Here is a 27,752-nt window from a genome sequence, read left to right as displayed (position 1 = left end):
CTGAGAAGCTGCTAGTGGCTTGAGCTCTGATCACATCTTCTGGAAACGTCACCAGGTTCCAGATGTCATCAGGATGCCGGCCAGGCTTCCCTGGACTGAAGACCCCATCAATATGTCCTGGAGCTCCGCTTCCCCAGAGACCCACCCTACTAGGGAAAGAGAGAGGCAGACTGGGAGTATGGACCAACCAGTCAACGCCCATGTTCAGCGGGGAAGCAATTACAGAAGCCAGACCTTCTACCTTCTGCAACCCACAATGACCCTGGGTCCATGCTCCCAGAGGGATAGAGAATGGGAAAGCTATCAGGGGAGGGGGTGGGATATGGAGAATGGGTGGTGGGAATTGTGTGGAATTGTGTTGTATGCTTTACATTGGGTTGTTCTAGCTCTCCCCCTGCTAAGAAAATTGGTTCAGTCCTGCTAGTTTCGCGGGCCCGCTTGGCCCGCCCCTAGGAACCCTGAGAGAGTTCCAGAGTTCCAGAGTTCGAGAGTGCTTGGCGCCGTCGCGGGGGAAAGAGGCAGCAGAGTTCTGTTTGGTGATTAGTTTGTCTTAGTTTATGAATCGTTGTTCCTGAATAAAGAAATACAGCTTCCCTGCCCAGCCGTATGTCTCTGGTCGTCTCTGCTACCCGCCCGTGAAGTTAGCCCGGCCAGCAGGAGCCTCCGAATTTTAACAACAGAATTGTACCCCTCCTACCCTATGGTTTTGTTAATTAATACTTTCTTAAATAAAAAAATAATAATAAATTTAAAAAAAGAAAAGAAAAAGAAACTGGACTCATGTGAGAAATGTCTGGTAAGTTATTATGCCCCCTACCCCTGATGTCCGAATAACCTGATTTGTAAAAAGGAGGGGGAAAATGAAGGAAGGAACTACAATAAAATAAGCAAGTTTCACTCATCACTTGCAATGACTGGGATGAGCACCATGATAAGCAAAATAATGCTTCTCAGAAATGACCCCTTCCTGAGTCCCAGAACCTGTGAATATGTCACTGTACATGGCAAAGGGCTATTGCAGACATGGCTTAAGGAGTCTGAGATGGGAAAATTATGTGGGATTATACAAGTGGGCCCAATGTAATCACAGGGTCCATAAAAGGCAGAAAATGGAAATGCGGACAAGAGTGCATCAGAGCCCCGTGTGGAAGACAGTCTCTGAATAACTGCTCATTTTGAAGATGGAAAGAGGCTGCCAGCTAAGGAATGCAGGAATCCTCCAGAAACTGAAAAAGACAGAAAACAGATTGTTCCCCAGAGTCTCCAAAAAGAATATAACATTGCCAACATTTTAAATTTAGCCCAGTGAGACCTACTTTGGATTCTTGACTTTCACAGTTCTAAGGTAATGTGTCTGCATTGTCTGAGCAACATCAATAACGACATCAATAACCACAACAATGTTAAACAACAAGGGCAACAAAATGGAAAATAAATAAATATAAAAAAAATTTTAAGAAGCTGCTTCTGCAGTACAAGTAAGAAAAAAGAAAGGCCTGGAAGGCAGACAGTGTTGCACCCAGTTGAGCGCACATATTACAATGCACAAGGACCTGAGTTCAAGCCCCCAGTCCCTACCTGCAGGGTGAAACTTTAAAAGTGGGGAAGCAGTGCTACAAGTCCGTCTCTCTTTCTCTCTTGCTCACTATCTCTTGCCTCCCTCTTGATGTCTCTCTGTCTCTATCAAACTAAAGAAAGAAAAAAAGAAAGAAAGAATCTTAAAAATAAAAAGATGCTTGATCCCAAAGAAAATCCAAGAGGGCAAGGGGACTGTTGAGCACTGTTGGTATGTTTCTAAATTCTGCTTATAAGACCTTCTGTTTTGATCATCATATTAGGTTCGCTTGTATTACTTACAATGTGGTCTATTTACATAATCACTGTTTTACCTGGGTCCCACCCTGCCTGCAGGGTATTGGTTTAATCCCCACTGGTTAGATGGAAGCTTTCTATGTTCTGTTCACTCTTGTTTTTTGCTCTGCCCCCTTGCCTAGTCATTTCCTTTCACTTGCCACTTCCGGTGAAGAGATGCATAAAAGGCGATATATCTGATTAATAAACGAGATAATCCTTCCCAGCTCAGCCATGAGTCCCTGATCGTCTCTCTACCACCCGTGAAGCCAGCCCGGCAGAGCACAACACCTTTCTGTGCTTACAAGTAAAATTCTGAGAATATTAATCATGGAATCAGAAGACTTTTCAAGAGTTTTGATCTGAATTGAATTACTAGATAGAAGGAGATATTATCCCCTCTCACCCCAAAATGAGATAAGTGTGCTGGTCATTAGAGCTGTTCATCACATATTTCCCATTCTCCCACATTCCACTATGGCATAAGCCTGTATTGCTTTCTCTGGCTTTTTTTTTTTCCCTGTCTCTTGAAATCTCTGATACTGATCAAAGGGTACAACCTAGAGGCCAAGGATGTGATGTAGTGGCAGAGCACAAGGTATAAAAATATAGTTACAAGATGAGTAAGCTCTGAGGAATGAATATCCAACATGATTAATATAGGAACTTATACACTATTACATTATTTTTAAAGAACCTCCTTTCTCTTACTTTCTGTCAAGCACAATAGCCACAATGATTCAAGATGATGGCTCTTCCAGCAATTCAGTTCCTAACTAACTTCAGTGAACATAATCTCTCTTAACTATACTGCTCTTTTTTCCCTCAAGAATGAAGGTATCATTCATGGATGATTTCAGAAGTCTCAGAGTAAACTAGACAGGGAGAGAGAGAGAGAGAGAGAGAGAGAGAATATTAGAGCTTCCCCTGACCAGTAGCACTGTGTGATGCTGTAGCTCTCTCCCAGGCCACCTTCAAGAAAATGTACAGACCCTACCAGATAATTTATCCCTTAGCCCATTTTTCTGTTTTTAAACCACTAGTATTTCAGGTTGGCTATAATTTTTTAATTATTTTTTTAATTTAGAGGCTAGGTGGTGAAGTACCTGATTGAGCAAACACATTACCATAACCAAGAACCCAGATTCAAGCTCTTGTTCCCACCTGCAGGAGGGAGCTTCACGAGTAGAGAAGCAAGTGCTGCAGCTATCTCTCTCTCTCTCTCTCTCCCTCTTTAATTTCCACTCCCATCTCCATTTCTCTCTATCAAATAAAGAAGAAAAATGAAGAATGGAAAGAAGGAAGGAAGGGAGGGAGGGAGGATGGAAGGGAGAAAGAAAGAGAAAGAAAGGAAGGAATGAAGGAAGGAAGGAAAGAAGGAAGGAAGGAAAGAAGAAAGGAAGGGAGGGAAGAAGGAAGGAAAAGAAAGGGAGAGAGAAAGTAATGAAGAAATGGTTGTCAGGAGTGATGGATTCACACAGAGGTATTAAGCCTCAGTGACAACCCTGGTGGCAAAAATAATAATAATTTACATTTAAATACAGGCAAACACGAAGGAAGTTAGGTAGATAGATAGACAGACATATACCAGAATGTCACTCAGTTCTATCATATGGTGGTACCTGGGGTTAAACCTGAAGTCTTAGACATGCATGTTCCAATGCTCAACTTTCTCCTGGTCCATTCAGAATTATTATTATTATTGTACCAAACAATAACTCATAGGCTACCCTAACTGATGCAATAGATAGAAAAGAATGAAAAATAGATTTGTAGGAACAGACTTTTGTTATTGCTACTGAACACACAACACTGAGAGAAAAAAAAATCTGCTAGTCAAGGGGAAAAGAAGCCCAAATCTAGAGCAACCTAAACATTTCCTCCAGAATGCTATGTCTCACCTCTTCCCAAACTTTCTTCTTTGTGCTTCCACAGTACACACTGCTTATATCATATGTACCCTCAAGTGGATTTGTCTGTTCCCTTGTCTGCATCCTTGGATACAGGAAACATACTATGAACATCTCAAACTGCATCTCAAACTTCCAGCAGAACACTTGGCGCCAGTGTCTGTTGAATGTGTAAATGATGAAGGAAGTCATGGTAGAGGATGACATTGTCAAGATAAGTCTGGTTGTAAAGTAAAAGGATAGTTCAAGGCAGACATGCTAATCTTTTAGCCTATAAATGTGAGCTTTAGGAGATAAAGAGTAGCCAGAGATAAAAGGACAATCAGGTAAAATAATACACAGCAAAGCAGAAGGGCACTTGGAGAGAAAACACTGAGGAAGATCATATCTTCTGAGAAATACCCAAATGGAGGAAAGCATTACAATGAGCAAGCTTAATCTGGACCAGTGGAAATAAACATGGAAAGAAAGCATCGGTTTTTAGGCTGGGGTTATGGATGGACCTGCCAAGGCCCATGCCCAGTGGAGAAGCCAGACCTTCCACCTTCTGCACTCCATAATGATCCTGAGTCCATACTCCCAGAGAGATAAAGAATAGGAAAGCTTCCAGTGGAGGGAATGGGATATGGAACTCTGGTGGTGGGAAATGTGTGGAATTTTACTCCTCTTATCCTATGGTTTTGTCAATATTTTCTGTATTTTATAAATAAATTAAATAAAAGATAAACAAAAAAATTTTTTGATCCATACTCCCGGTGAGGGAGAAATGATAGGGGGAAGAGAGAGGGCTCTGAACTAACTCCATCGGAACCCAGAGAGAGAAGAGGAAAAAGGGAGGGACACTGGATGCAGTAATAGCCTTAGAAAGGAAGAGAAGATGAGACCACAGGAAAAAAAAATGGCAAATACATACAAATATAGACAGGTAGTTTTAGAAATAATACTTAAGCCATATCTACAACCTTAGGAGAATTGCCGTAGCTTACAATGAAAAGATTGGGAATTCAGAACTCTGGTGGTGGGAACGGTGCAGAGTTGCACATCTGTTATCTTATAATTTTGTAAATTATTATTAAGTCTCTAATGACTTTTTTAATTATAGGTTTTTCATATTCAAATCCTGCTCTGAGGCTCAGAGAGATAGTTTACCAGGGAGGGCATGCGCTTTGCTATCTCTGTGGCCCAGGTTAGTGTCCTGGCAGTACATGAAAGTGCCATGGAACTAGGCCAGGAAGCTCTGGTACTGTGGTCCTTCTCTCCCTGTCTCTGTCTCTTTGCTTATCTGGATGAAAGAATCAGTCAGGGTCAGTGAAATGGCATAAATGCAAGACACTGGTTCCATAAAAAAAAAAAGTTAGTTAACTAAGTTAAAATATTTTCCTGAATTAAGCACACTAGACATTAGCAACAGACTTTGTATGAAAATGGAAGGTCAGACTGCAGCGGGCTGAGGACTGAAAGATGCATAGAAATCACCTGAGGTCTTATTAGAAGGCAGATTCTAGAGCAGGACTCGTGATGTTCAGTAGTTACCTTCCACTAATTCCCAAGTGATGAGATGCCTCTTGTCCTTGGGCCACATTTTGAGTGAAAGGTCTTAGAATGATATTTCAGAAGGTGTTCGACACCACCTGCAACCTCATGCCTCAGCAGTTAGAGAGAAAAATGTTCTCTGATTTGAGAAAAGACTCTGTGCTGAGGAATTTACACCAAAAGGCTCATGTTATTAAAGGAATTGGTATATTTAAATAAAGTAATGTGGCGTCTGTTCATAAAGGAACATAGAGATCATAAATTTTGGTGGAAGGAAATACAGACCTGAGAGGTTTTCCACTTTAAAATAGTATTCAAGCAAAACAAAATTATAAGTTAGGGAATTAAGATTCTTATAATTCCAAATTCTTGCAAAAGCCACAAGTTGTGAAGAAATTTGCTAAGAGAAAAACTATATTTAAGCTCAATTATCTCAGTTCATCTAGCATTTTTGAAGAGGAAAGCCACTTTTGTCCAGGAACATTTCTCTTGGGTTCAAGAAAAGCAGACTGTTTACCATAATTGCTTTTGTGAGCATGATTTCATAATTGTTTACAGGATTATAAGGTATAGTTCCACACAGCACCCACCACCAAAGTTCTGTGACCCCCCTCCCCCACTCAATAATAACCACCATAGTTCTCACAAAATCTTGGAGACAGTTTAGCTTCCCCCCACCCTTTATTTATTATTTATCTTGCAAGTCCAGGCGCTTAAATTCCCTGTTTTCCATATCTGAGTGAAACCACCTGGTAATTCCATTCCCTTACTTCACTAAGGGTAATCCAGTTCCATTCATTTTTCCTTTCATGGCACAATGTCATCTTTTGCTTTAATTGAAGACGTGTATAACTTCTTATCTAGTAACCCTTCAATAAGCATTCAGGTTGCTTCTACTCCCAGGCAATCATGAATAAAGCAGCTAGCAACATAAGTGTGCATATTCCCTTTGAATTAGTGTTTTCATGTCCTTTAGGTAAATGTCTAGGAGGGCTCATGTAGCTTTTAGAGTAAATTTATAATAGTAAGAATATGAATTTTCACTACCTCATACTGTGCTTCTTTCTGAATGAACTCTATTTTTTTCCTTGATGAGTACTATTGATGCATTCTCTGATAAACAGTTCTAAAAGTATTTCTCCTTTCTCATAATATCCATTTTAGTGGCCTAACTATAACTATAATTTGCTTAATTGAAATAGCCTTGGGATACTATTTTCTATTTTTTTATAAAAAGGAAACATTGACAAAATCATAGAATAAGAGGGGTACAACTCCACACAATTTCCACCATCGGAACTCTGTATCTCATCCCCTCCCCTGAGAGCTTTCCTATTCTTTATCCCTCTGGAAGTATCCCAGGGTCATTATGGGATGTAGAAGGTAGAAGGTCTGGCTTCTATAATTGCTTCCCTGCTGAACATGGGCATTGACAGGTTGATCCATACTGCCAGCCTATCTCTCTCTTTCCCTAGTGAGATGGGGCTCTGGGGAAGCAGGACTCCAGAACACATTGATGGGGTTGTCTGTCCAGGGGAGTCTAGTTGGCGTCATCTGGAACCTGGTGGCTAAAAAAGAGAATTAACATATAAAGCCAAACAAGTTGTTGACTAATCATGAAACTAAAGGCTGGAATAGTTCAGAAGAAGAGTTGGGGGGGGCTCTCCGTTTTATAGATAGCTAGTAGGCATATTTTAGTTATATTCCAAAGGGCCTGTGACTATATTTGTTTGTTTTATTTTGTTTTTGTTTTTCCCCTGAGCCTGACATCTGATATGCAGGTGGATCCAAGTTACTGTCTGGGGAGATGGTGTCATGGCTGGAAAAAGGACCAGAAAGCTGGATCTGGGAAGAGAGTAGCTCCCAAATAATGGGAAAGGTGTATAAATATTGTCAACTGCAAACCCATTGATTTGATGTGATCTGGGGCCCATATTCAGCTTAAGAGCCTATGTGACCTCTGCATCCTGTAGATCTGAGCTCACATTCTTTGGTCATGAGTAGGAACATTCCAAGCTGCCCCTATATCAGGACCCATCTTCCTCAGGAGGAACATAGAGTATGTTGTCCATCCTCCTTTCAGAAGATGGAACATTCTCTACCGTTGTTGATCCAAGTTGAGGGCAAAGTCCTATGGGGGCCCACAGAGGGGTCTATTGTGTTGTTCCTGATAGAGATGACTGGTAATATTGGGGAGAGGGATTTATTCGAGGTCTAGGCCCATCATGTCTGTTTAGGAATCTCAGGACTTCCCGACTAGGGCCCCAGCTAATGGGGTGGCCTGATAGTGACTTAAGAGTCATCGTTAAAATTTTGCCAGTCTCTTGCCCTTATTCAGCTTTTGCAGTACTTGCTTTGATAAGGTTAGCTTTGGAAGCCTTGGGATATTACTTCCAAAAAAATGCATCATATGTGAATACAATGACACACACGTGTAACACACCCAGACATCTGCTGTGATGTCTGCCCTGTGACTTACAGAATCACATAAACATGTTTCATGCAATACTTCTATATAGAACCCACTTCTACTGCAATAAATAAATAGATGAAAAATTTCTCTTGTAATTCTTAGGCTTTGTCATATTATGGCAAAGGCACCACTTGGACTTCAGTTCATGTCTATACATTCATAAAATAAAACAACCATGATAGCATGTGATTTAGTATACAATATATTGACAGTAGGCCAAAGAAATTCAACTAAGCAAGAAGTACTGTATCCAGAGTGCTCAAAAGCAGAGTTATGTTTTAAAAAAACAGTTTTAAATTCACCCCAGGGAATTGTTAGTTCCCTTTCATCTGAGTGTCACATACTTTTTTGTACTTTCCACCACTATAATTTTCCATTCTTCATTAGTGAATGACAGAAAAAAATTAAAAGGCCACACAAAGACCTTTAATAGTGTTAATACAATTAGAAAGGTAACCCAAGGCTATTCTTCATAAGCTTATAAATAGAATAAAGAAATTTTGGTTTTGATGGGGATGACTGGAAGAGCTTTTGATACCCGCCCTCAACAGTCTGGCTTAGAAAAGATTAGCAGCACTCTGAAATTTGTCTGTACCATAACTTTGGCAAAATTACATTGTAATGAACAATAGCTTGCAATAATCAGTGCAGACTATGCCCCCAAAGCATCACAATTGTAGGATTCTTGCAACACATTCTCCACTTTCTCTCCATGCCACATAGTTGGGCTATGGTCTTCAAATTTTTCTCCATACAAGTGCCAAAGCCACAATTAAAAGTCTCAAGCAGATAAGTCATGTCACTTCTATACTCCACTAACTTCAGTATGGAGTTGAAGCTTAACACCCTCAGGGGTTGGGATGATAGCTCAGCTTAGATAATAGGACTTACAACAGACATAAATTATGGTGATGTTGAGTGTTATACAGCAAATGCTAACAAAGGAATTTTTCAAAGTTAACTCAATTACCAAACAATGTGATTATAACAATAACTGTCTATTGTCTTCTTGAGCCCTAAGACAGCAGGAACCTCACATTTCAACTATAGAGGCTATATTTCCCCCAGTCCTGGAACCTTAGGGTGGGGTGCACTTTCCTATATGCTTCTCTCAACTCATACCAAATAATATTGCATCCGACGATCACAACATAATCAACACAACGAGTACCACCTCAGCATGCTTCACTTCAGGCTGTATCTAGAGACTTCAGGTGTGGAATGACAACCCTTCAGCTTCATTACTCAGATGAGACCTTTCCTTTCATAGTATTCTCTAATTCCATTCCAGGTGGTTCACTTCCTAACAAAGTCCCAAAACCTAGATATAGACCAGGTCCTGTGAGATAGAGCATATGTTCACACGAATCCATAAACTAGGGCAAAATATATACCTGAAAGCAAAAGTACACAATAGTCTGCAGTGAGTACCCCCCCCCACTTCATCTGCACTAGTCCAGCCTTTAGGTTCATGACTGTTCAACAATGTGCTTGGCTTTGTATGTTAACTCTCTTTTCAGCCACCAGGTTCCAGATGCCAGCAAGATGCCGACCAGACTTCCCTGGACAGACAACCCCACCAATGTGTCCTGGAACTACACTTCCCCTGAACCCCACTAGGGAAAGAGAGAGGCAGGCTAGGAGTATGGACCGACCAATCAATGACCATGTTCAGCAGGGAAGCAATTACAGAAGCCAGAACTTTCACCTTCTGCATCCCACAATGACTTTGGGTCCATACTCCCAGAGGGATAAAGAATAGGAAAGCTATCAGGGGAGGGGATGGTATATGGAGATCTGGTGGTGGCAACTGTGTGGAGTTGTACCCCTCTTGTTCTGTGGTTTTGTTAATGTCACCTTTTAAAAATAAATAAATAAATAAATAAAATAATAGGACTTAGAAGCTTGAGACTCCAGAGGCCACAAGTTCAATTCCTTGCAACACCATATGCCAGTTAGTCAGTGCTCTGATCCTTCTCTCTCCCCTTCCTTCACTCTTTCCTCCTTGTCTGATTCTCTCTCCCTCATAATAAATAAATCTTTGACTTAAAAATTCCCACTCCCTTGAGAAAGATTTCCTATGTCTCAGACCATCTTGAAGTCTCAGATTCAATTTCTGACAATGCATATATCAGAACTGAATGATGTTCTAGTGTCTTTCTTTTTCTCTCTCACTCTCTTTGACTCTCTCCCTACCCCCATTAGTTAAAAAAAAATCTGAAACAAAAATTCTATCTTACTAGATAGCAGAAGATATATGCACATTATACATCTATAAGTGGGTTAATTGATGCCAAGACATATTAAGTATTTGCAAGACTCAACAACAAGAAGTCCCTGCCTTTGTTTAGTTTGTTTGTTTTTTGTTTTTTCTTTACTGGGGAGATTATGGTTTACAGTCAACAGTAAAATGCAGTAGTTTGTACATGTGTAACATTTCTCAGTTTTTCACATAACAAATCAACCCCTTCTAGGTCCTCCTCTGCCATCATGTTTCGGTACCTGAACCCTCCCTGCCACTCCAGAGTCTTTTACTTTGGTGCAATGCACCAAACCCAGTCCAGGTTCTGCTTTGCGTTTTCTTATTTATATTTTCTTTTTTTATTTTTAGTGATTTAATACTGATAGACAAGATTGTGTGATAAGGAGGGTACAATTCCATACAATTCCCACCACCAGAGTGCCATATCCCATCCCCCTTCCCTATTATTTATCCCTCTGGGAGTATGGACCCTGGATCATTATGGGTTGCAGAAGGTCAGAGGTCTGGCTTCTGTAATTGCTTCTCTGCTAGATATAGGCATTGATAAGTTGATCCATAACCCCAGCCTGTTCCTATCTTTCCCTAGTGGGGCAGGGTCTGGGGAGGTGGGGTTCTAGGACATATTAGTGAAGTCATCTGTGCAGAAAACCTGCCTTCATTTCTTTATGAATCCAATCTTCAGCAGTGTCTCCAGGTCCACTGACTTTGGAAAATGCAAACATGATCCAATTTCTCCCTGCCTAGAAAGATCCGCTAATGACAAACTACTACCAACAACAGTAGCTTTTAGACACATTTAGCATATATATATTATTTTCAAAAAAATCTCATTTGGATTCTAATATTTACAAATGTGTGTATGATATATATATATATTTATATATATTTATTTTTTTTTACCAGAGCACTGCTCAGCTCTGTGTTATGGTGGTATGGGGGATTGAACTTAGGACCTTATAGTCTCAGGCATGAGAGTCTGTTTGCATAGTAATTCTGCTATCTCCCCTATCATATGAGCTCTATCTTACTGAATTACTTTCTTAATAAATTATAGATGTATAATTTGATGTAAACCAATCAATGATAAAACAGCATCATTGGCAATAACATCAGCCTTACCTTGATGTTTATTCCACTGTCTTATCTTACTGACACAATATTTAAAACCCCGATTCCTTGTGACATATATTTAACAATAATGATAATTTGGGTTCAATTCTACCCAAACTGTTCACCATCCAAAACTAGGGCATTGCTAATTCAAAAAGAAAAAGGAGAATCTAAATACAAATAAATTAATCTGTCAGTAAAAACGACTTGGTTACTGACCTCCACTTGGATAAAAATTGCTGTGTAGTATTTATTCAAAGCATGTGTTTAAATCTATTTTTAAATAGAAAGTCAATATGGACATCTGTGTAATCTGTAAGTAAGTCTTCTCAAACCTTTGGTTCATGGAATAGAATTTGAAAACCAATGGCCTACATAATGAAGTGTGACATGCAAGATTCAGTATCATTTAAGCTTTGTAAACCTAACTTCATGTCCCCATCACTGCCAAGTTTTCACCAATTTCTTAAATCCATCTCATCTTTCATGGAGTTATACTTCTGCCCTTGCTATTTTTCTGCCAAATATAACCCATGTGTTTGCTCTCTAGCCCGAATGTCTATTAACTGTATTACAAAGATTAAGATTTTATGGGAGATGGGTGGGAGTGCACCAGGTTAAGTGCACATAGCGCCAAACACAAGGACCAGCTCAAAGATCCCGGTTTGAGTCCCCAGCTCCCCACCTGCAGGGGAGTCACTTCATAAGCAGTGAAGTAGGTCTGCAGGAATCTATCTGTCTTCCCCTCTTCTCTCAATTTCTCTCTGTCTTATCAATGAAACAAAGAAAATAGGGGAAAAAAGTGTTATATGGCTGTAATCCTCTCAATTGTTGAGAGCCTTTAAAAAAAAAGGGGGGGATTACTTTAACCACCTATGAGTTCTCAAAGACTTTCAAAGTGCCTATGAACCAATCACCCCATCATCTGAGGTCCTAGTTAGGTAATCCTTGGATTCCCACAGAGATATGATGGTCCTAGAACTCTAATAGATCCCTCTCTCCACCATCACTGGTCACTTCCATTAGGAGCATTAGCATAAGCCATCTGGTGGGCCACTCTAGGAATTCATCCTCCCTATAAAGTAGCAATGGTAGGGAATCTCTCCAAAGGGAAGCTGGGTCATCCTACTCTGCCACTCAAGGAACACTGGTCCTGAAGGAGTGCAGCCTAGAATGTCCCCAGCTATGACCATGAAGTGCGAACTCAGGCCAACAGGAATTCAGAGGTTCTGAATTCATACAAGCTCCTGTGCTGAATATAAATATATGGGTCCTGGGACAAGTGGATAGGGTTCATTTAATTTTATTTATTTGTTTGTTTGTTTGTTTATTATTTATTTATGTTCCCTTTTGTTGCCCTTGTTTTATTATTGTTGCAGTTATTGTTGTTGTTGATGTCGTCATTGTTGGATAGGACAGAGAGAAATTGAGAGAGGAGGGGAAGACAGTGAGGGGAAGAGAAAAGGAGACACCTGCAGACCTGCTTCACCGCTTGTGAAGTGACTCCCCTGCAAGTGGGGAGCCAGGGCTCAAACCAGGATCCTTATGCCGGTCCTTGTGCTGCACTACCACCCAACCCCTGTTTTTCATTATCTTTATTTATTGGCTATAGATAGCCAGAAATTGAGAGGGTAGGGAAAGATAAAGGAAGAGAGAGACAGAGAGACACCTGAAGCTTCACCACTTGCAAAGCTTTCCCCCTGCAGGTGGGGACCAGGGCTCAAATCCAGGTCCCTGCTCACTGGTGCACCATGACCGGGTCCCTAAACAGTTAATTTTATTCATAGATTTTCTTCAAGATTGGGAGTAACTCTCCATCCTAAGCCAATGTTCTAGCCCTGTTTTTAACTCTGACACTGTCTTTTCAGACAATATTATTGTCCAACTCCATGTTGGCTATCAAGTTCAAGCAAAAACTACAGAAGTCATAGGCCCCCTAAATTAGACTTCCTCACTTCTTTCCATCCTTAGATCCCTAATCTCATCTGCTCTATTTCTACTTTTTAGTCCCTGTTCATTAGTCATTTTGTCCTGCTTTATCTCTTATACTCTTTCAGCCACCCAGTTGCAGATGTTATCATGATCCCATCATGCCTTCCCAGTGTAGACAACCTCACCAGTATATCCAGGAAACTCACATCTCGAGAGCCCTACCCCACTAGGGAAAGACAGAAATAAGCTGAGGGTATGGATCAACCTGCCAACACCCATGTCCATCAGAGAAGCGATTACAGAAGCCAGACTTTCCACCTTTTGCACCCCATAAAGAATTTTGGTCCATACTCCCAGTGGGAGAGAAAGAATAGGGGGAAGATAACCACAGGCCTCTGAATTCCAACTCCACTATGACCCAGAGAGAGAAGAGGAAAAAAGGAAAGACATTTGGAAGTAGTAATAGATGTAGGTGTGACTTGGAAAGTAAGAGAAGAAAGAACCATGGGGGTAGAAGGAGTAAATATATACAAATATAGACAGATAGTTGTAGAAGTAATAGTTAACCCATATCTGCAACCTCAGGAGAACTGCTGTAGCTCCCAATGGAGAGAATGGAGATATAGAACTGGTGGTGGGAACTGTGTAGAATTTACCACTGTTATCTCACAATTTTGTAAATCAATATTAAGTCACTAATAAAATTTTTAAAAGTACCTACTACCTAGAATTCATACTTCATGGTTTGAATTTATTAGTCCATGAACTAATATTAATAGTAATAACTTGCAGTGCTATCATAGCAGCTGAGACTAAAGAATTGCATATGACAATCAACAGATAACTCTCATTGAGTTGACAGTCTAGGTTACGAAATTACTCCATAGAAATAAATCATGCTGATTTAACAAATTAACCTCATTCTAATTTGTACTTGCTTTTTCTTCAGCAATTGCATTACTCACCCACAAAAGAAAGCAATATGACCAGCAGGACAATGAGAGCACAGATGCATGGAATCAGGAACAACAACAGAAAACGGAGTATGCTAACGGTTGCCAGTTTCTGAGAATAGCCATCACCTGTGTTGTTATCGTCAGCTCTCAGGACCTAAAGTAAAAGAGGGGAAAAGTCATTGAAATATTAGGCAGCAACTCAACACCTGGCATGAAATTTTAGAGGACAGTTGTCCATATTGAGCAATAGAATTCCTATAAAAAATTTATTCAGTGTATTGCACCAAAGTAAAGGACTCTGAGGGAGTAAGAGGGTGAATAGAACCTGGGGGTCCTGCTGAACAATAATGAAAAAGGACTGCAGTTGTGGGTGAAAGTCTTCTGCAGAGAACTTTCACAGTGAGATGAGAAAAGCATGTATCAGCAACTACCCTGCATACCATCAACCCCTATCTCAATAAAAATGATTTTTAAAAAATATTTTACTCTGGGAGTCGGGCGGTAGCACAGCGGGTTAAGCGCACGTGGCGCAAAGCGCAAGGACCAGAGTAAGGATCCCGGTTCAAGCCCCCGGTTCCCCACCTGCAGGAGAGTCCCTTCACAGATGGTGAAGCAGGTGTACAGGTGTCTATCTTTTTCTCCCCCTATCTTCCCCTCCTCTCTCCATTTCTCTCTGTCCTATCTAACAACGACCACATCAATAACAACAACAGTAACTACAGCAACAATAAAAAGTCAACAAGGGCAACAAAAAGGAAAATAAATAAAATTAAAAAATATATTTTACTCTGTGTATTGTAAGGCATGAGCTGTGATCTGAGAGGTAGCACAGTGGATAAAACAATAAACACTAAAGCGTGTAAGGCATGAGCAAAGGTTAATCATCAAGTCATGCTACTCAATAAGCAAATAATACTGTATCTGCATACAAGACCAAGCAAATAATTTTAGGTACCTACAAACTTTTATTGATATACTGCTTTTTTGTCAATTTGATAATATTTTTCAAAGTTACAATGGCAGGAACTCACATTGGTCTAGATTTGTAAGTGAAGACTGCCTAAAATGCAATGATAAACTATTGGTGAGTAGGTGTAGACAGGATATTATCCAGACCTTGTTGTGGTTTGTCTCAGTCCCAACCCAAAACTGCATGAATGTGGATGAATTAGATTTCTAGCACTAAGGAGCATAGTTAAATATCACTGACCATGTAGTTAAAGACAAACTGACTGATGGAAATGAGCCTGCATGATGGTCAGGTAAACACTGACTGTCTCCCATTGTGACATTCAGATAAAGTTCTTATCTTCATATGATTTTTATATTGTTCTTGGTTCAATCTCTTGCCAGAAATTTATGGAAATTTATTTACTATAAATGGATAATTTAGGTCAGTCACTTTTTTCAGTAGGAGTCTACGATAAAGTTGAAAAGAGATGTGAAGTCAGGGAGACAGCTTAGAGGCAGAGTGTAGGACTTGCAAGCCTGAGGCCCAGGTTTGATCCTTGGCACCACATATGCAAAAGATGAGTAATACCAGACAACTTTCTCCTTTCCTCGCTTCTCTACATATCTTTTTTAAGATCTTTGGTGTCTTTGAGAGGAAATTTTCATAGCTACAAATTGTGGAAATTGCCTGTCTGAGGAGGCAAATGTGCCTATCGATACTTAGGATGGTAAATTCACTCCTAAGACTACGACCAGGACTTAGCTAAGAGTCAGTGAACCAGAAAATGTGACTGGGTATAATGATGCTTGTTTTGGCAGGTTTGCCCAGAAAACTCTTAGAAATGTAAACAGTTGCCATCAGGTTGCAGCAAAATAGAAGTTCAGCTCAGAAGGTCCAAATGCCTCCTAAAGGACAGCAGTCTTATCCTCACAACTGCCCTCATCCAGAGGGAATGTGTGACTAGGGTCTGCACACCCCCCTCCTCACTCACTGCTAGGTTATATAAGATCTATTTTTCAACCAACTGGACACTCCAACATAATATGCTTTATAGTTTCAAACACAGACAGCAGGGATCAGCAAAGTACATCCCCTGGACAGCCCCAGCCTGTTGCCTATTTTTTGTTCAGAATGTCTCATTGCCAGGAAGCTCCACTCACTCAATTATGTCATTTCTGGGGTTGTTTTCCCTGCTATGACAGTAGCATTTAGTTTCATGAGAGCCCCCACAAAGTCTGAAGTGCTTAGTATTGACACTTCAGAGAAAAAGCTTGACAGTTCCTAAAGAGTGAATATTAATCCCACTTGCATTTATGGCTATTTTTAAATCTAGTCACTGTGATACAATAGCCAAATGAAACTATAATTTCTCTAAGAAATTACATTTTATCAACCTGCCAATGCCCATGTTCATCCGGGAAGCAATTACAGAAGCAAGACCTTCCACCTTCTGCACTCCATAATGATCCTGGGTCCATACTCCCATAGGGATACAGAATAGGAAAACTGTCAGGGGAGGGATGGGATACGGAGATCTGGTGGTGGGAATTGTGTGGAGTTGTACCCCTCTTATCCTACGGTTTTTATCAGTGTTTCCTTTTTATAAATATAAATTTTAAAAAATTACCTTTTAATCTCTTTCTTCAGACCTGAAGTGAAAACTGATATACAGGTGGCAAATTGACAGGTGGCAAACTAAGTGTTGGTATAATACATGCTTACTCCACAATAGATTCAAAGGTAAAAGTAAAAACAAGGGGAAACATATCAAAATTATATGTATCACATTAGATAGAAAATTTTCAGGGCTATTAAAAATGAAGTAGTACAACACGCAGTATAACTTCAAGAACCAATAACTGCCCATAAAATTATAAATTAAGAAATGCAAATGTAATCCTGATTCTTGAAAAAACTAATCATAACTGAAGCAATGCTAACTCAGTTGCATTTCTCTACATATCTGAAAATAGAGCTCTTTTCTCATCAGTGTATGCCCAACATCTAGAACAGCATCTGTAAACAATTAGAAATGATTTAGTATCTGTTGACTAGATGAATTAATTAAATCGCCTAAGCAAACATTTCTTTTTACATAATTATAAAAATGAATCCGTTTATAATGGCATTTACCTTACTAAGTCCATTCCTGAATTATCCAAAAATACCTGGTAGTAGAAAATGTATTTTGGATATGGGGAGGATGTGTTGTGGAAAAGTATGAGCAATATTTAGATAGAGTTAGGGGTGGGAGAAACCTATAGCAATGGAATAAAAATCACTGATTTGAGTCTTACAAATGCAAAAAAAAAAAGTCATGAGACATATACTCAATGGAATACTACTAATCAGTTAAAAAAACTATAATGTGGAGGCTGGGTGGTAGCACAGCTGGTTATGCACACATGGCGCCAAGCGCCAAGGACTGGCATAAAGATCCTGGTTCGAGCCCCCGGCTCCCCACCTGCAGGGGTTCGCCTCACAAGTGTTGAAGTAGGTGTTCAGGTGTCTTTCTCTCCTCCTCTCTGTCTTCCCCTCCTCTCTCCATTTCTCTCTGTCCTATCCAACAACGACGACAGCAATAACAACCATAATAATAATTACAACAACAATAAAAAAACAAGGGCAACAAAAGGGAAAATGAATAAATAAAATATAAAAAGCATAAATAAAATGCAGCTTAAAGCAATAGCACACAGTAGTTTTCAGTGAGTCAATAAGTGCAGCAAGCAAGTAGAAAGTCCTAAAACAGACACCATAAAGTACCTAATCAAATAGTTTCTACTTAGACCTAGATAGCCTCCTCACCTACCTATTTCATTTCCCTCAATCACTCCAAAGCTAACCTTGTAAGACAAAGTAAGGACTGCAAAAGCTGGATAAAGGCAAGAGACTGGCATACTTTAATGATGACTCTGGGATGCATTGGATCGACCTTCTCGTGGTGCATCCTGTGAGTACCCATTTATTGGGGAAACTGACGATCCTTCCTAGCCGACTGAATCCACATGGATCCCAGTCACTTTCAAAGCCAGCAACAAGCAGACATCAGGCTCAACCTGACGCTGTTGACTGGCTACAGAAGAAGGGCAAACGCTAGAAGAAGAATAATGACTCTTTGGTCACTACCAGGCCACCCTATCACCTGGGGCCCTAGTCAGGGAGTCCTGGGATTCCCACACACACATGATGGGCCAAAACTTCTAACAGATCCTTCTCTCCATTGTCACTGGTTACTCCATCAGGAACAACATGATGGACCCCTTTGTGGGCCCCTATAGGACCTTGCCCTCAATGTGGATCAGCAATGGTAGGGATTGTTCCATTCTCTGAAGGGAGGTTGGACAACATAATGTACCACTCAAGAAAGATGGGTCCTGAAATTAGTGCAGCCTGGAATGTTCCTAGCCATGATCACAGAAAGTGAGTTCAGACCTATAGGGATACAAAGGTTACATAGGCTCCTGTGCTGAATATGGGTCCCAGATCAAATCTATGGGGTTTAAAGTTAACAATATTTATACACTTTTCCCATATTTAGGAGCTACTCTCTCTGATCCAGCTTTCTAGTCCTTTTTCCAAATATGACACCATCTCCCCAGACAATAACTTGGATCCACCTGCATGTTAGCTATCAGACTCAGGCAAAAACTAGTAAAGCCATGGGCCCCTTGGAATATACCTAAAATAGACGTACTAGCTTTTTCCAAAACAGAGACCTCCAAATCTTCATCTGCAATATTCTTGCCTTTAGGTTCATGATTAGTCAATAATTTGTTCTGCTTTATATCTTAACTCTTTTTTAGTCACCAGGTTCCAGACGATACCATGATGCAAACCTGAATTCCCTGAGCAGAAGATCCTACCATGTGTCCTGGAGCCCCGCCTTCCCAGATCCCCTCCCCACTAGGGAAGAGAGAGACAGGGTGAGAGTATAGATTGACCTGCCAAGGCCCATGTTTAGCGAGGAAGCAATTACAAAGGCCAGACCTTCCACCTTCTGCACCCAATAATTCTGGGTCTATACTCCCAGGGAAATAAAGAATCTTTCGGGGGGAGGGGAGGGAGTTCTGGGGATGGGAATTGTGTAGAAATGTACCCCTTATCCTATGATCTTGTCAATATCTCCATTTTAGAAAGAAAAAAACCATTTAAATAATTAACTAATTAATTTTAAATAAAAAGAAATGAACTATCTATGGTATTTTTCATTTTCTTTGAAGAGCCTACATTTCAAATTTATCTTTTAAAACCTTAATGAGTGAGGATCAGGCAGTGGTGCATCTGGTTAAGTGCACAAATTATAGTGTGCAAAGACCCAGGTTCGCTAGCCCCTCTCCCCACCTGAAGGTGTCTCTCTGTCTCTTTCCTTCTCTATCTCCTTCTCCCCTCTCAATTTCTCTCTATTTCTATCCAATAATAAATAAATGTAATATATAAAAAATAAAACCTTAATGAATTATCTAATAAAAATTCAGTTACCTGGAATGTGTCTATTCCTTGTCTTTTGAAAAAATTAAAATAAATTATCAAGAATTAAGTTTAGGGAGTCGGGTGGTAGTGCAGCAGGTTAAGCACAGGTGGTGCAAAGTACAAGGACCGGGATATGGATCCTGGTTCAAACCCCTGGCTCCCCACCTGCAGGGGAGTCACTTCACAGGCAGTGAAGGAGGTCTACAGGTATCTATTTTTCTCTCCCCCTCTGTCTTCCCCATCTCTCTCCATTTCTCTCTGTCCTATCCAGCAATGACGACATCAGTAACAACAGTAAGAACTACAACAATAAAAAAACAAGGGCAACAATAATTAAGTTTATAAAATACTGCCAAAAATTGCTTGGCATTTCTATTTTTCCTAGTAATGCTAGGAAAGTCATGTGCCAGATCATGTTTAAAAAGATTTTATTGGGGGACAGGTGGTGATGCACCTGATTAAGTGCTCACATTACAGTGTACAGGACCCAGGTTCAAGCCCCGGGTCCCCACCTACAGAGGGAAAGCTTCATGAGTGGTAAAGCAGGGCTGCTGGGATCTCTCTGTCTCTCTCCCTATCTATTCCTCCTCTTTCAAATTCTCTCTGTCTCTATTCAATAATAAATTAATAAAAAAATTTAAAAACATTTTATTTATGTATATTTTTGGATAGAGATAGAGGGAAATTGAGAGGGAAGGGGGGAAAGGGAGGGTGAAAGAGACATACCTACACCACTGCTCCATCACTTGTGAAGCTCCCCCCTGAGGTGGGAACCAGGGATTTGAACTCGAGTTCACTGTAACATGTGGAGCCTACAAAGTGCATCACCGCCCTGCCCCTGGTCATCAATTTTTTTAAAAATGTGAATGTGAAGATGTCATTATTTTTAGCACAGTGTAAGAAATGTCCGTTCCAATGGTGAAAAATAGCAAAGGCAAAAATGGAAACAAAGCTCAATTTCATAGCTAGTACATCAAAAATCTTACTAATAATAACAAATAATACTCTCTGTAAAGTCTTAGGTTTTCATTAAGCAGTCCATTATCCTTGGCCAGCAACAGCCCTAGAATTGAGAATATTCTCAAGACACTGCCTACAAAGAGAAACACATCAGCTAGCTAGTTTATTTTTAATTTAATTATTTACTTTGGATAGAGGCAGAAATTGAGCAAGAAGGGAGAAGGAGACACCTGCAGCACTATTTTACCACCTGTGAAGCTTTCCCTGTAGGTGGGGACTGGTGGCTTGAACTGTGGTCCTTGCACATTATAACGTGTGTGTTAACCAGATGTACCACAGCCCAGCTTCTCAGCTTGCTAATTCGTAAGACACCATAGCACACAGAAAGATATGCCATTGTCCTTACTTCATGTAAACTTTCTTTAAACTACAATCAAGTATCATACAAGCTTAAAGCAGTACTAAGAACTATTTCTGTTCAGCAAATATTACTTGAAATGTAAAGTTCTATCTTTGTAATGTTACACTACACTGGATTTTCTGAAATACCAACATGATCATATTCTTTAATGCAATTAGGAAAATAAGTAGACTTAGTTAAATCAGTCTATTGTCCGAGAATTTTAGGTGCGCAGCTATTATTAGCCACAGGCTGCCATAACTCGCATTTCAATCTGGTGGATTTAGCAAAATTCTATCTATTGCTTTGAAGTTTACGAGATGACTAAATCAAAACATTCTTAACCCAAAATGAGTGTACATTTTAATGAAAGGTACTATAAGCAAAATGACTGAATTCAATGGCCATCTGTCCTATCTCAAAAGACTTCCTTGCAATATTTAAAATAATTACAAAACATCCCAAATCAACACAATGTTTTGGTTTCCGTCTAATTTAGCACCTTAATTCTCAGAGCAGGAAGGTAATGAACTGAAAATGCATTTGTACTCTGCTATTTCAGAGAACAGCATGCAAAGATGACAAGGACATTTCAACTGGTGTGGCCAGAATAGAACACAGAAGCCCTCTCTAAACTCTAGGGATATTACACTGTCACATGTTGATAACACTCAGACCTGAAAAAAGGCAGACACTAAGATTCCACTTACCAGTAGATATTTGATTTGGCACATTGTCCTACACTCTCCAAAGTGTGTTTTGAATTATTTCTTTCAAAATTAGAGATAGAGTTCTGCTAATCCACATCTTCCCTTTGTTTACTGAGTAAAAATGAGTCAGAACCCTTATTTTAAAAAATGAGGAACTAGGAAGATAGCACAGAGGTAGGCCCCAGAGGTCCCAAGTTCAATTCTTGGCAACAACATGTGCTGAGCAGTGCTCTGGTCTCACTCTCTCCCCTTTTCTCTCTTGCTGATAAGAATAAATGTTTAAAAAGATCTGCCAGTACGAGATGCTTTCCTCTCAGTTCTCAAAAAAACAAACAAAAACTGTGAAAGTGTGCCTTACATGAATTAAAAGTAAATTTATTGACAAAGAAGAGATCAGTAACTTCGATACTGTTCAAGTCAGGCATCTGTCAGTTCACATTTCCCTTATTTCTTTCCACTCTACCAATAAAGCAAATGCCTCCAAAGCCATCCGTCAGTGAATAATGCCAAGCCCAAATGTCTTTTGTTGTGATGTTTGTTTTTAATGTCCCAAGAGGAATGGAGAACAAGCATCTGGTTTTCAGTAAGTCTTTTCATCCCATTTTCTGGCATTTAACTGAAGCATAAAAGTTCATATAACTCATTCACTCTCTCAAAATGGAATTACCCAATTCACACCAAAATGCATAATCCTAGAAACCAACCCTGCTCACCTTTTCTCCTTTGAAAGTGATCATATATAACAACACCATCAAGATAGCCCTCCCTCAAGTCTCATATTCACACCACCAAGAATAGATGTTCAATATGGAGACCAAATACTGTCAAAATGTTTTTTTTTCCTATTGAGGAAACTAGGTAATAATAATCCAGTACCCAAACATATTGCTACAATATTTCTGTTCTGAGAACAGTATTGTTTAGCTAAAATCTGAAATATGAGAGAGAAGTTTGGAATGCTTTTGAGGTGACTTGCACAATATTGTCTCCACCACTAAAAAGGGAGGTAACCTTATAAAGTCAGCACCTTTTACTAGCTATTATTTCCATATCTGCAAGTAAGGAGTAGAAGATAAATGTCTTGCCCAGCCATAAATATTTTAAAAATAAACAAAATCAGTAAAATCAAAAGAGAAGTAAATAACAATGATAATAACAATGCTTATTTGGAGTGCAGAATGCACTAGGAGTTCTGATTTCTCTGAAACACATAGTTTGATTCACTCAATTTATTCTTCCTGAATGAAAGTTATCTTTATTCAGGTGAGGAGCTATCTCTAGAGGGAATAGGAGAACCTTTTAAGATAAATACCTTTTTCTTTAGAGCAAAGTGGGAGAGTAATAGTTCTGTGACTACTGTGAATGATGATCTTGGAATAAAAAATAAGGTATCTCCTCATCTAGACAAGGTAAATAAATAGGAACTTGAGGGAGCCAGGTGGTGGCGCAGCAGGTTAAATGCACATGGTGCAAAGTGCAAGAGCCAGCATCAGGATCCTGGTTCAAGCCCCCGGCTCCTCACCTGCAGGGGAGTCACTTCACAGGCAGTGAAGCAGGTCTGCAGGTGTCTATAGGTATCTATCTTTCTTTCCCCTCCTCTCTCCCTTTCTCTCTGTCCTATCCAACAATTATGACAACAACAATGATAAACAAGGGTAAAAAAAGGGAAAAAATTAAAAAATAAAATTGTTTTTTAAAAAAATAGGAACTTGCATCTTTTCCTGAGATGATTTCATCTCCAATCTCAATTTTATCAATGTTATTTTATGACAGATACAAAAGTTAAAAATAATAAAAGATTCCTTTTAAGGCAGACACAATGTCAGAATTCATTCTGCATACATTGGATTAATCTTCCAGGTCATGTTCTCAATATATCATTTTGAAAATAATGGAAGTGAGGGGATGGGGTGTTGTGCAATTCATCCCTCAAGGAAATTAAGTATTTGACATTTATTCATTCAAATGTTTTAAATTTCACATCCTGGCTACAAATTCCTATACTTCTAAGGAAGCTATAGCAAAAAGGAACAAAAACACTAACATGTAGCCATATGAAGATAAACCTATTTTACATGTAGCTCTAAGGAAGTTAATGGATTTATGAAAATCCTGAAGACCTAATTGACTCACTGATCTTACAACAATGGAAATGACTCTAAAAAACCTGAAACAGATTGGCAAAGCAGAGAGCTAAAGTACTGACTTTCCACAGCTGAAAATAATCAGGAAATGCATACAAGACACAATGGATTTTATGCTCTACAACAATCTCTCTCAGGCATTTCAATGCAAAGTAAAACATTAACAGATGTTCAAAATAGTTAACCTACTGAACCTACCTGAAATTTAAAAAAAAAGGAAGTAAGGATTTGTGTTAGATGAAGCAATAATTTCTTTCTAAATATCACAAGTAGAAAGAAGAACCAAAATTTGACATTCACCATATACTTTTGTTACATTTCATGACTATTTCAGCTGAGCAACACAGGGAAATTCTTACTTGAGGTTTCCATTCCAGATATTGCTATGTTACAGGTGAAAATCATAATAAGTTGGCTTATTTCATACATGCTTGTTTAGTGCCTATTTTGTGCAGAGCTCAACAATAGAGACTGAATATGAGAAAGAAAAAGTGCTTGCTTTCTGGCATTGGACAGTCTACCTCTAAGAAGATACACAATTTCACAGGTAACTTCAATATCTTGTGACAAAACAATAAGAGGTATGAAAAGAACTCCAAGGAGATAACCACAGATAGGTGCAGAGTGAGCAATGACATGGCCAGTGCGCATTGTTATTTTAAAATATTTTATTTTATTTTAATGGCACACACACAAACACACACACACACACACACACACACAAGAAAGACCACGGGAGTTCTCAGCTCTGGCTTATGGTGGTACTAGGGATTGAACCTGGGACCTCAGAGACTCAAGGCATAAAAATATTTTTGTATAATCATTATGTTATCTCCCCAATCTGTATTAGTCATTTTTTTTTAAAAAGGGCAAATTCTTGCTTTTGAAATACTGATAAAATAAGGGTATTTCATTAGCATCTTTATTAGTGATTTAATATTTATTTACAAATTACAAGTTAACAGAGGTATAATTCCATACCATTCCTACCACCAGAGTTCTGTATCTCCATTCCTTCCATTGGAAGTTATAGCAGCTCTCCCAAGGCTGCAGATATGGATTAAGTATTATGTTGACAACTATCTGTCAATATTTGTATATATTTATCCATTTTTTCCTATGGCCCCACCTTCTTTTCCTTTCCAAGTCACACCTACATCTATTACTACATCCAAATGTCCCTCCCTTTTCCCTCTTCTCTCTTGGTCATCTTTCCCTATCACTTCTCCCCCTGTGGGAAACATGAACCAAAATTCTTTATGGGGTGTAGAAGGTGGGAGTTCTGGCTTCTGTAATCGCTTCTCTGCTGGACATGGGCATTGGCAGGTTGATCCATACCCCCAGCCTGTTTCTATCTTTCCTTAGTGGGGTAGGGCTCTGAAGACTTGAGGTTCCAGGACACAGTGGTGAGGTTGTCTGCCCAGGGAAGTTAGGATAGAATCATAGATATGGCTATGTTACAGGTGAAATTTGTCACCCCTCCCCACCTTTTTTCCCCTATGGCCTTGCCTTTCCTTTCTTTATAAGTCAGACCTAAACCTATTGCTACTTCCAAATGTCCTTCTTTTTTACCTTTTCTCTCTCTCCAGATCTTGGGGTCTTGATGGAATTAGAGTTCAGAACACTCTGGTCATGTTACCCTAACAATGCTCCCCCTCTGAGGATGTGGACCAGCATTCCTTTGAAGCCTACCCTACTAGGTGAAAGTACAAACAGTCTGGGCAAATGGATCAAAACCCATGTCCAGTGGAGAAGCAATTACAGAAGTATTCATGTTTACTGATCTCAAAGCAAGTGCATGCTAATTGAAGGAGGTGGGAGGCTAAAGAAAAGAAATAGAACCAACATTCTGAGGACAATTTTTCATTGATAATACCCACATATTTCTGGACACTGACATTCCTAGTCACCATCTAAAAATGCTAATAACAATTTTCCCATGCCCAGGGAAACACCAGGTCAACACTGGTCCTCAATAGTTGTCAGAAGTATTCTCAACGCACTATCCTTCTTGATTGAGAAGCCCTTGAATTATCTACTAATAACATACTGAATAATAAGTGGTGTTATACTCTGAGCAAGGCACAGTACTCAGAAAGAATACTATCCCCAAGTCCAACAAGCACTAACTCCCTAATTTACTCTTTAAGTAGACATTGATAGCTTATGCTTTCACTAAAAAGACAGATGCTATCAATACTTTTTTTTTTTTTTGCTTAAACATAATGTCCTATAATTGTGACCATGACTCTAACTGGTATATAAAAGGTCGCAGAACTTTCATGTCAACATTAACCCATCAACATTTATCAAGTCTTTGAAAAATCACATGCCTGCTATTGAAGCAGGAACCTTAAGGAAGGCTAAAAAGTGGAATTTGGGGGAGTGGGGAAATAAGCATTGAGTGATTATTTCATAGAAAAGCAGCACATGAGGCTTTAAGCTTTGAAAGAACTATACCGAGGGTAGTCCATTCAAGATTTTAGACTTTGGACAATTTCTGTAGCTTCTGACTAATGGTTACACAAGTGAAGCTGAAATAAAATCAGACCTTTGTAGATCCTGGAGGAGAGAAGGACAAAATCACTAGAAATAGTAATATACCTGACTTAAATGTTGGCAGTGCATCAATCTTGAAGGTGTGTTATCAGGGATGCTATCATCAAATGCCCACAGTTAGCCTTGCTGCCACTAGCTTTCTACTTCCTAATTCTTCTTGATGCTACCTGTAAGACAAATAACCCTAAGATAAATCTTCTTTGGTTTATCCCTGTGTAGTGTTTCCATAACATATAACCAAGAGCTCTAGCAAGTATAGGTCACCCCTAATAACTTCAGAGGCACTTCAAGGGCTTCCAGCTAAAACTGTGATTGGGATGCTGAAGCCAGGTAGACAAGTACTCACTCTCTAGGAATGCTTTCTGGGTATCTCTATAGCACAAAAGTACACCCAAGTGATTTTCCAAACTAATGCTTCCAGTTTTTCTTTTTGACTTGAATTTACTAAACTCTTTCCTGAAACCACACAAGCTGGAGGCAAAAAGTTTGATAAAGACTTCAGAAAGGTCACCACAATGTTTGTGTTTGGGCAAACCTCAGAACAAATTGCTATTTTTCTAAATATCTTTTTATTATTATTATTTATTTTTATTTATTTTCCCTTTTGTTGCCCTTGTTTTTTTATTGTTGTTGTAGTTATTGTTGCTGTTGATGATGTCATCGTTGTTGGATAGGACAGAGAGAAATGGAGAGAGGAGGGGAAGACAGAGACAGGGAGAGAGAGACAGACACCTGCAGACCTGCTTCACTGCCTGTGAAGCGACTCCCCTGTAGGTGGAGAGCCAGGGGCTCAAACCAGGATCCTTACGCCGGTCCTTGCACTTTGCACCACATGTGCTTAATTAACCCTCTGTGCTATCGCCCGACCCCCTCTAAATATCTTTAATCTCAGGTATTGCAGCTCAGAAAAACCTGTCATCTGAAAATGCTCCAAACCTGACATCTAGAAATTGCCTCTACTGACTGGCCTAAGAGCTCCTAACTAAATTGTTGGTTTGCTTCCATTGAGAGAGAGAGAGAGGGAGTGTCCCCATAGAAATGTTCCATATTATCTATATGATACAGGTTTAAGTTTGAGATGCTTCAAGGATTTGGATGCCAAGGTTTACATGGACTAATCTATTCTCAGGTCTGAGAGAATATTCTGTTAAATAAATGAGCAAACCAACTTCTGATTTGTAGAGTTCCAGATGTGAAACTGTAGGGAGACAAAATTTTCCGACACCCTCCCCCCAAAAATATATATATCTTTGATAAAATTTAAGTTTTTAGGTGGGGCCTTTAAGGAAGAACAGAGTCTGGGTGACTGGATAAAGAAGTTAGGGGACATATTTTAAATAGACTACTGCTCTGCAAGCTGACTGCTTAAAAAAAGGTGAAATAAATAAAAAAAAATTAAATTAAGAAAACAAGGTGAAAGACAACTTGCTCATATATTGAATATAATGAATTGAAAAATAACTTGAAAAAAGTAACAAAATGCAAACTGTCTCTTAGACTTATGAGAACTAAAGTGTTTATTGGCG

General features: G+C 39.4%; 1 protein-coding gene across 4 annotated transcripts in view; it reads right to left on the bottom strand.

Moving 5' to 3' along the window:
• Positions 1-27,752, bottom strand: part of CORIN (corin, serine peptidase) — a 258,226-nt gene that overhangs the window by 207,948 nt on the left and 22,526 nt on the right. For 3 of the 4 annotated variants that reach the window (XM_060188101.1, XM_060188100.1, XM_060188099.1), the window contains exon 2: positions 14,038-14,182. The exons of the other annotated variant lie outside the window; for it this stretch is intronic. In XM_060188101.1, coding sequence (XP_060044084.1) covers positions 14,038-14,182 — 145 coding nt within the window. The remainder of the gene's footprint in view (positions 1-14,037; positions 14,183-27,752) is intronic. 4 annotated transcript variants of the gene reach the window in all.

The sequence above is a fragment of the Erinaceus europaeus genome, chromosome 3, assembly GCF_950295315.1.
Source record: "Erinaceus europaeus chromosome 3, mEriEur2.1, whole genome shotgun sequence".
Taxonomy (NCBI): Eukaryota; Metazoa; Chordata; class Mammalia; order Eulipotyphla; family Erinaceidae; genus Erinaceus; species Erinaceus europaeus.
The sequence above is the reverse complement of the archived record's forward strand: the minus strand, read 5'-3'. Positions and strand labels throughout refer to the sequence as shown.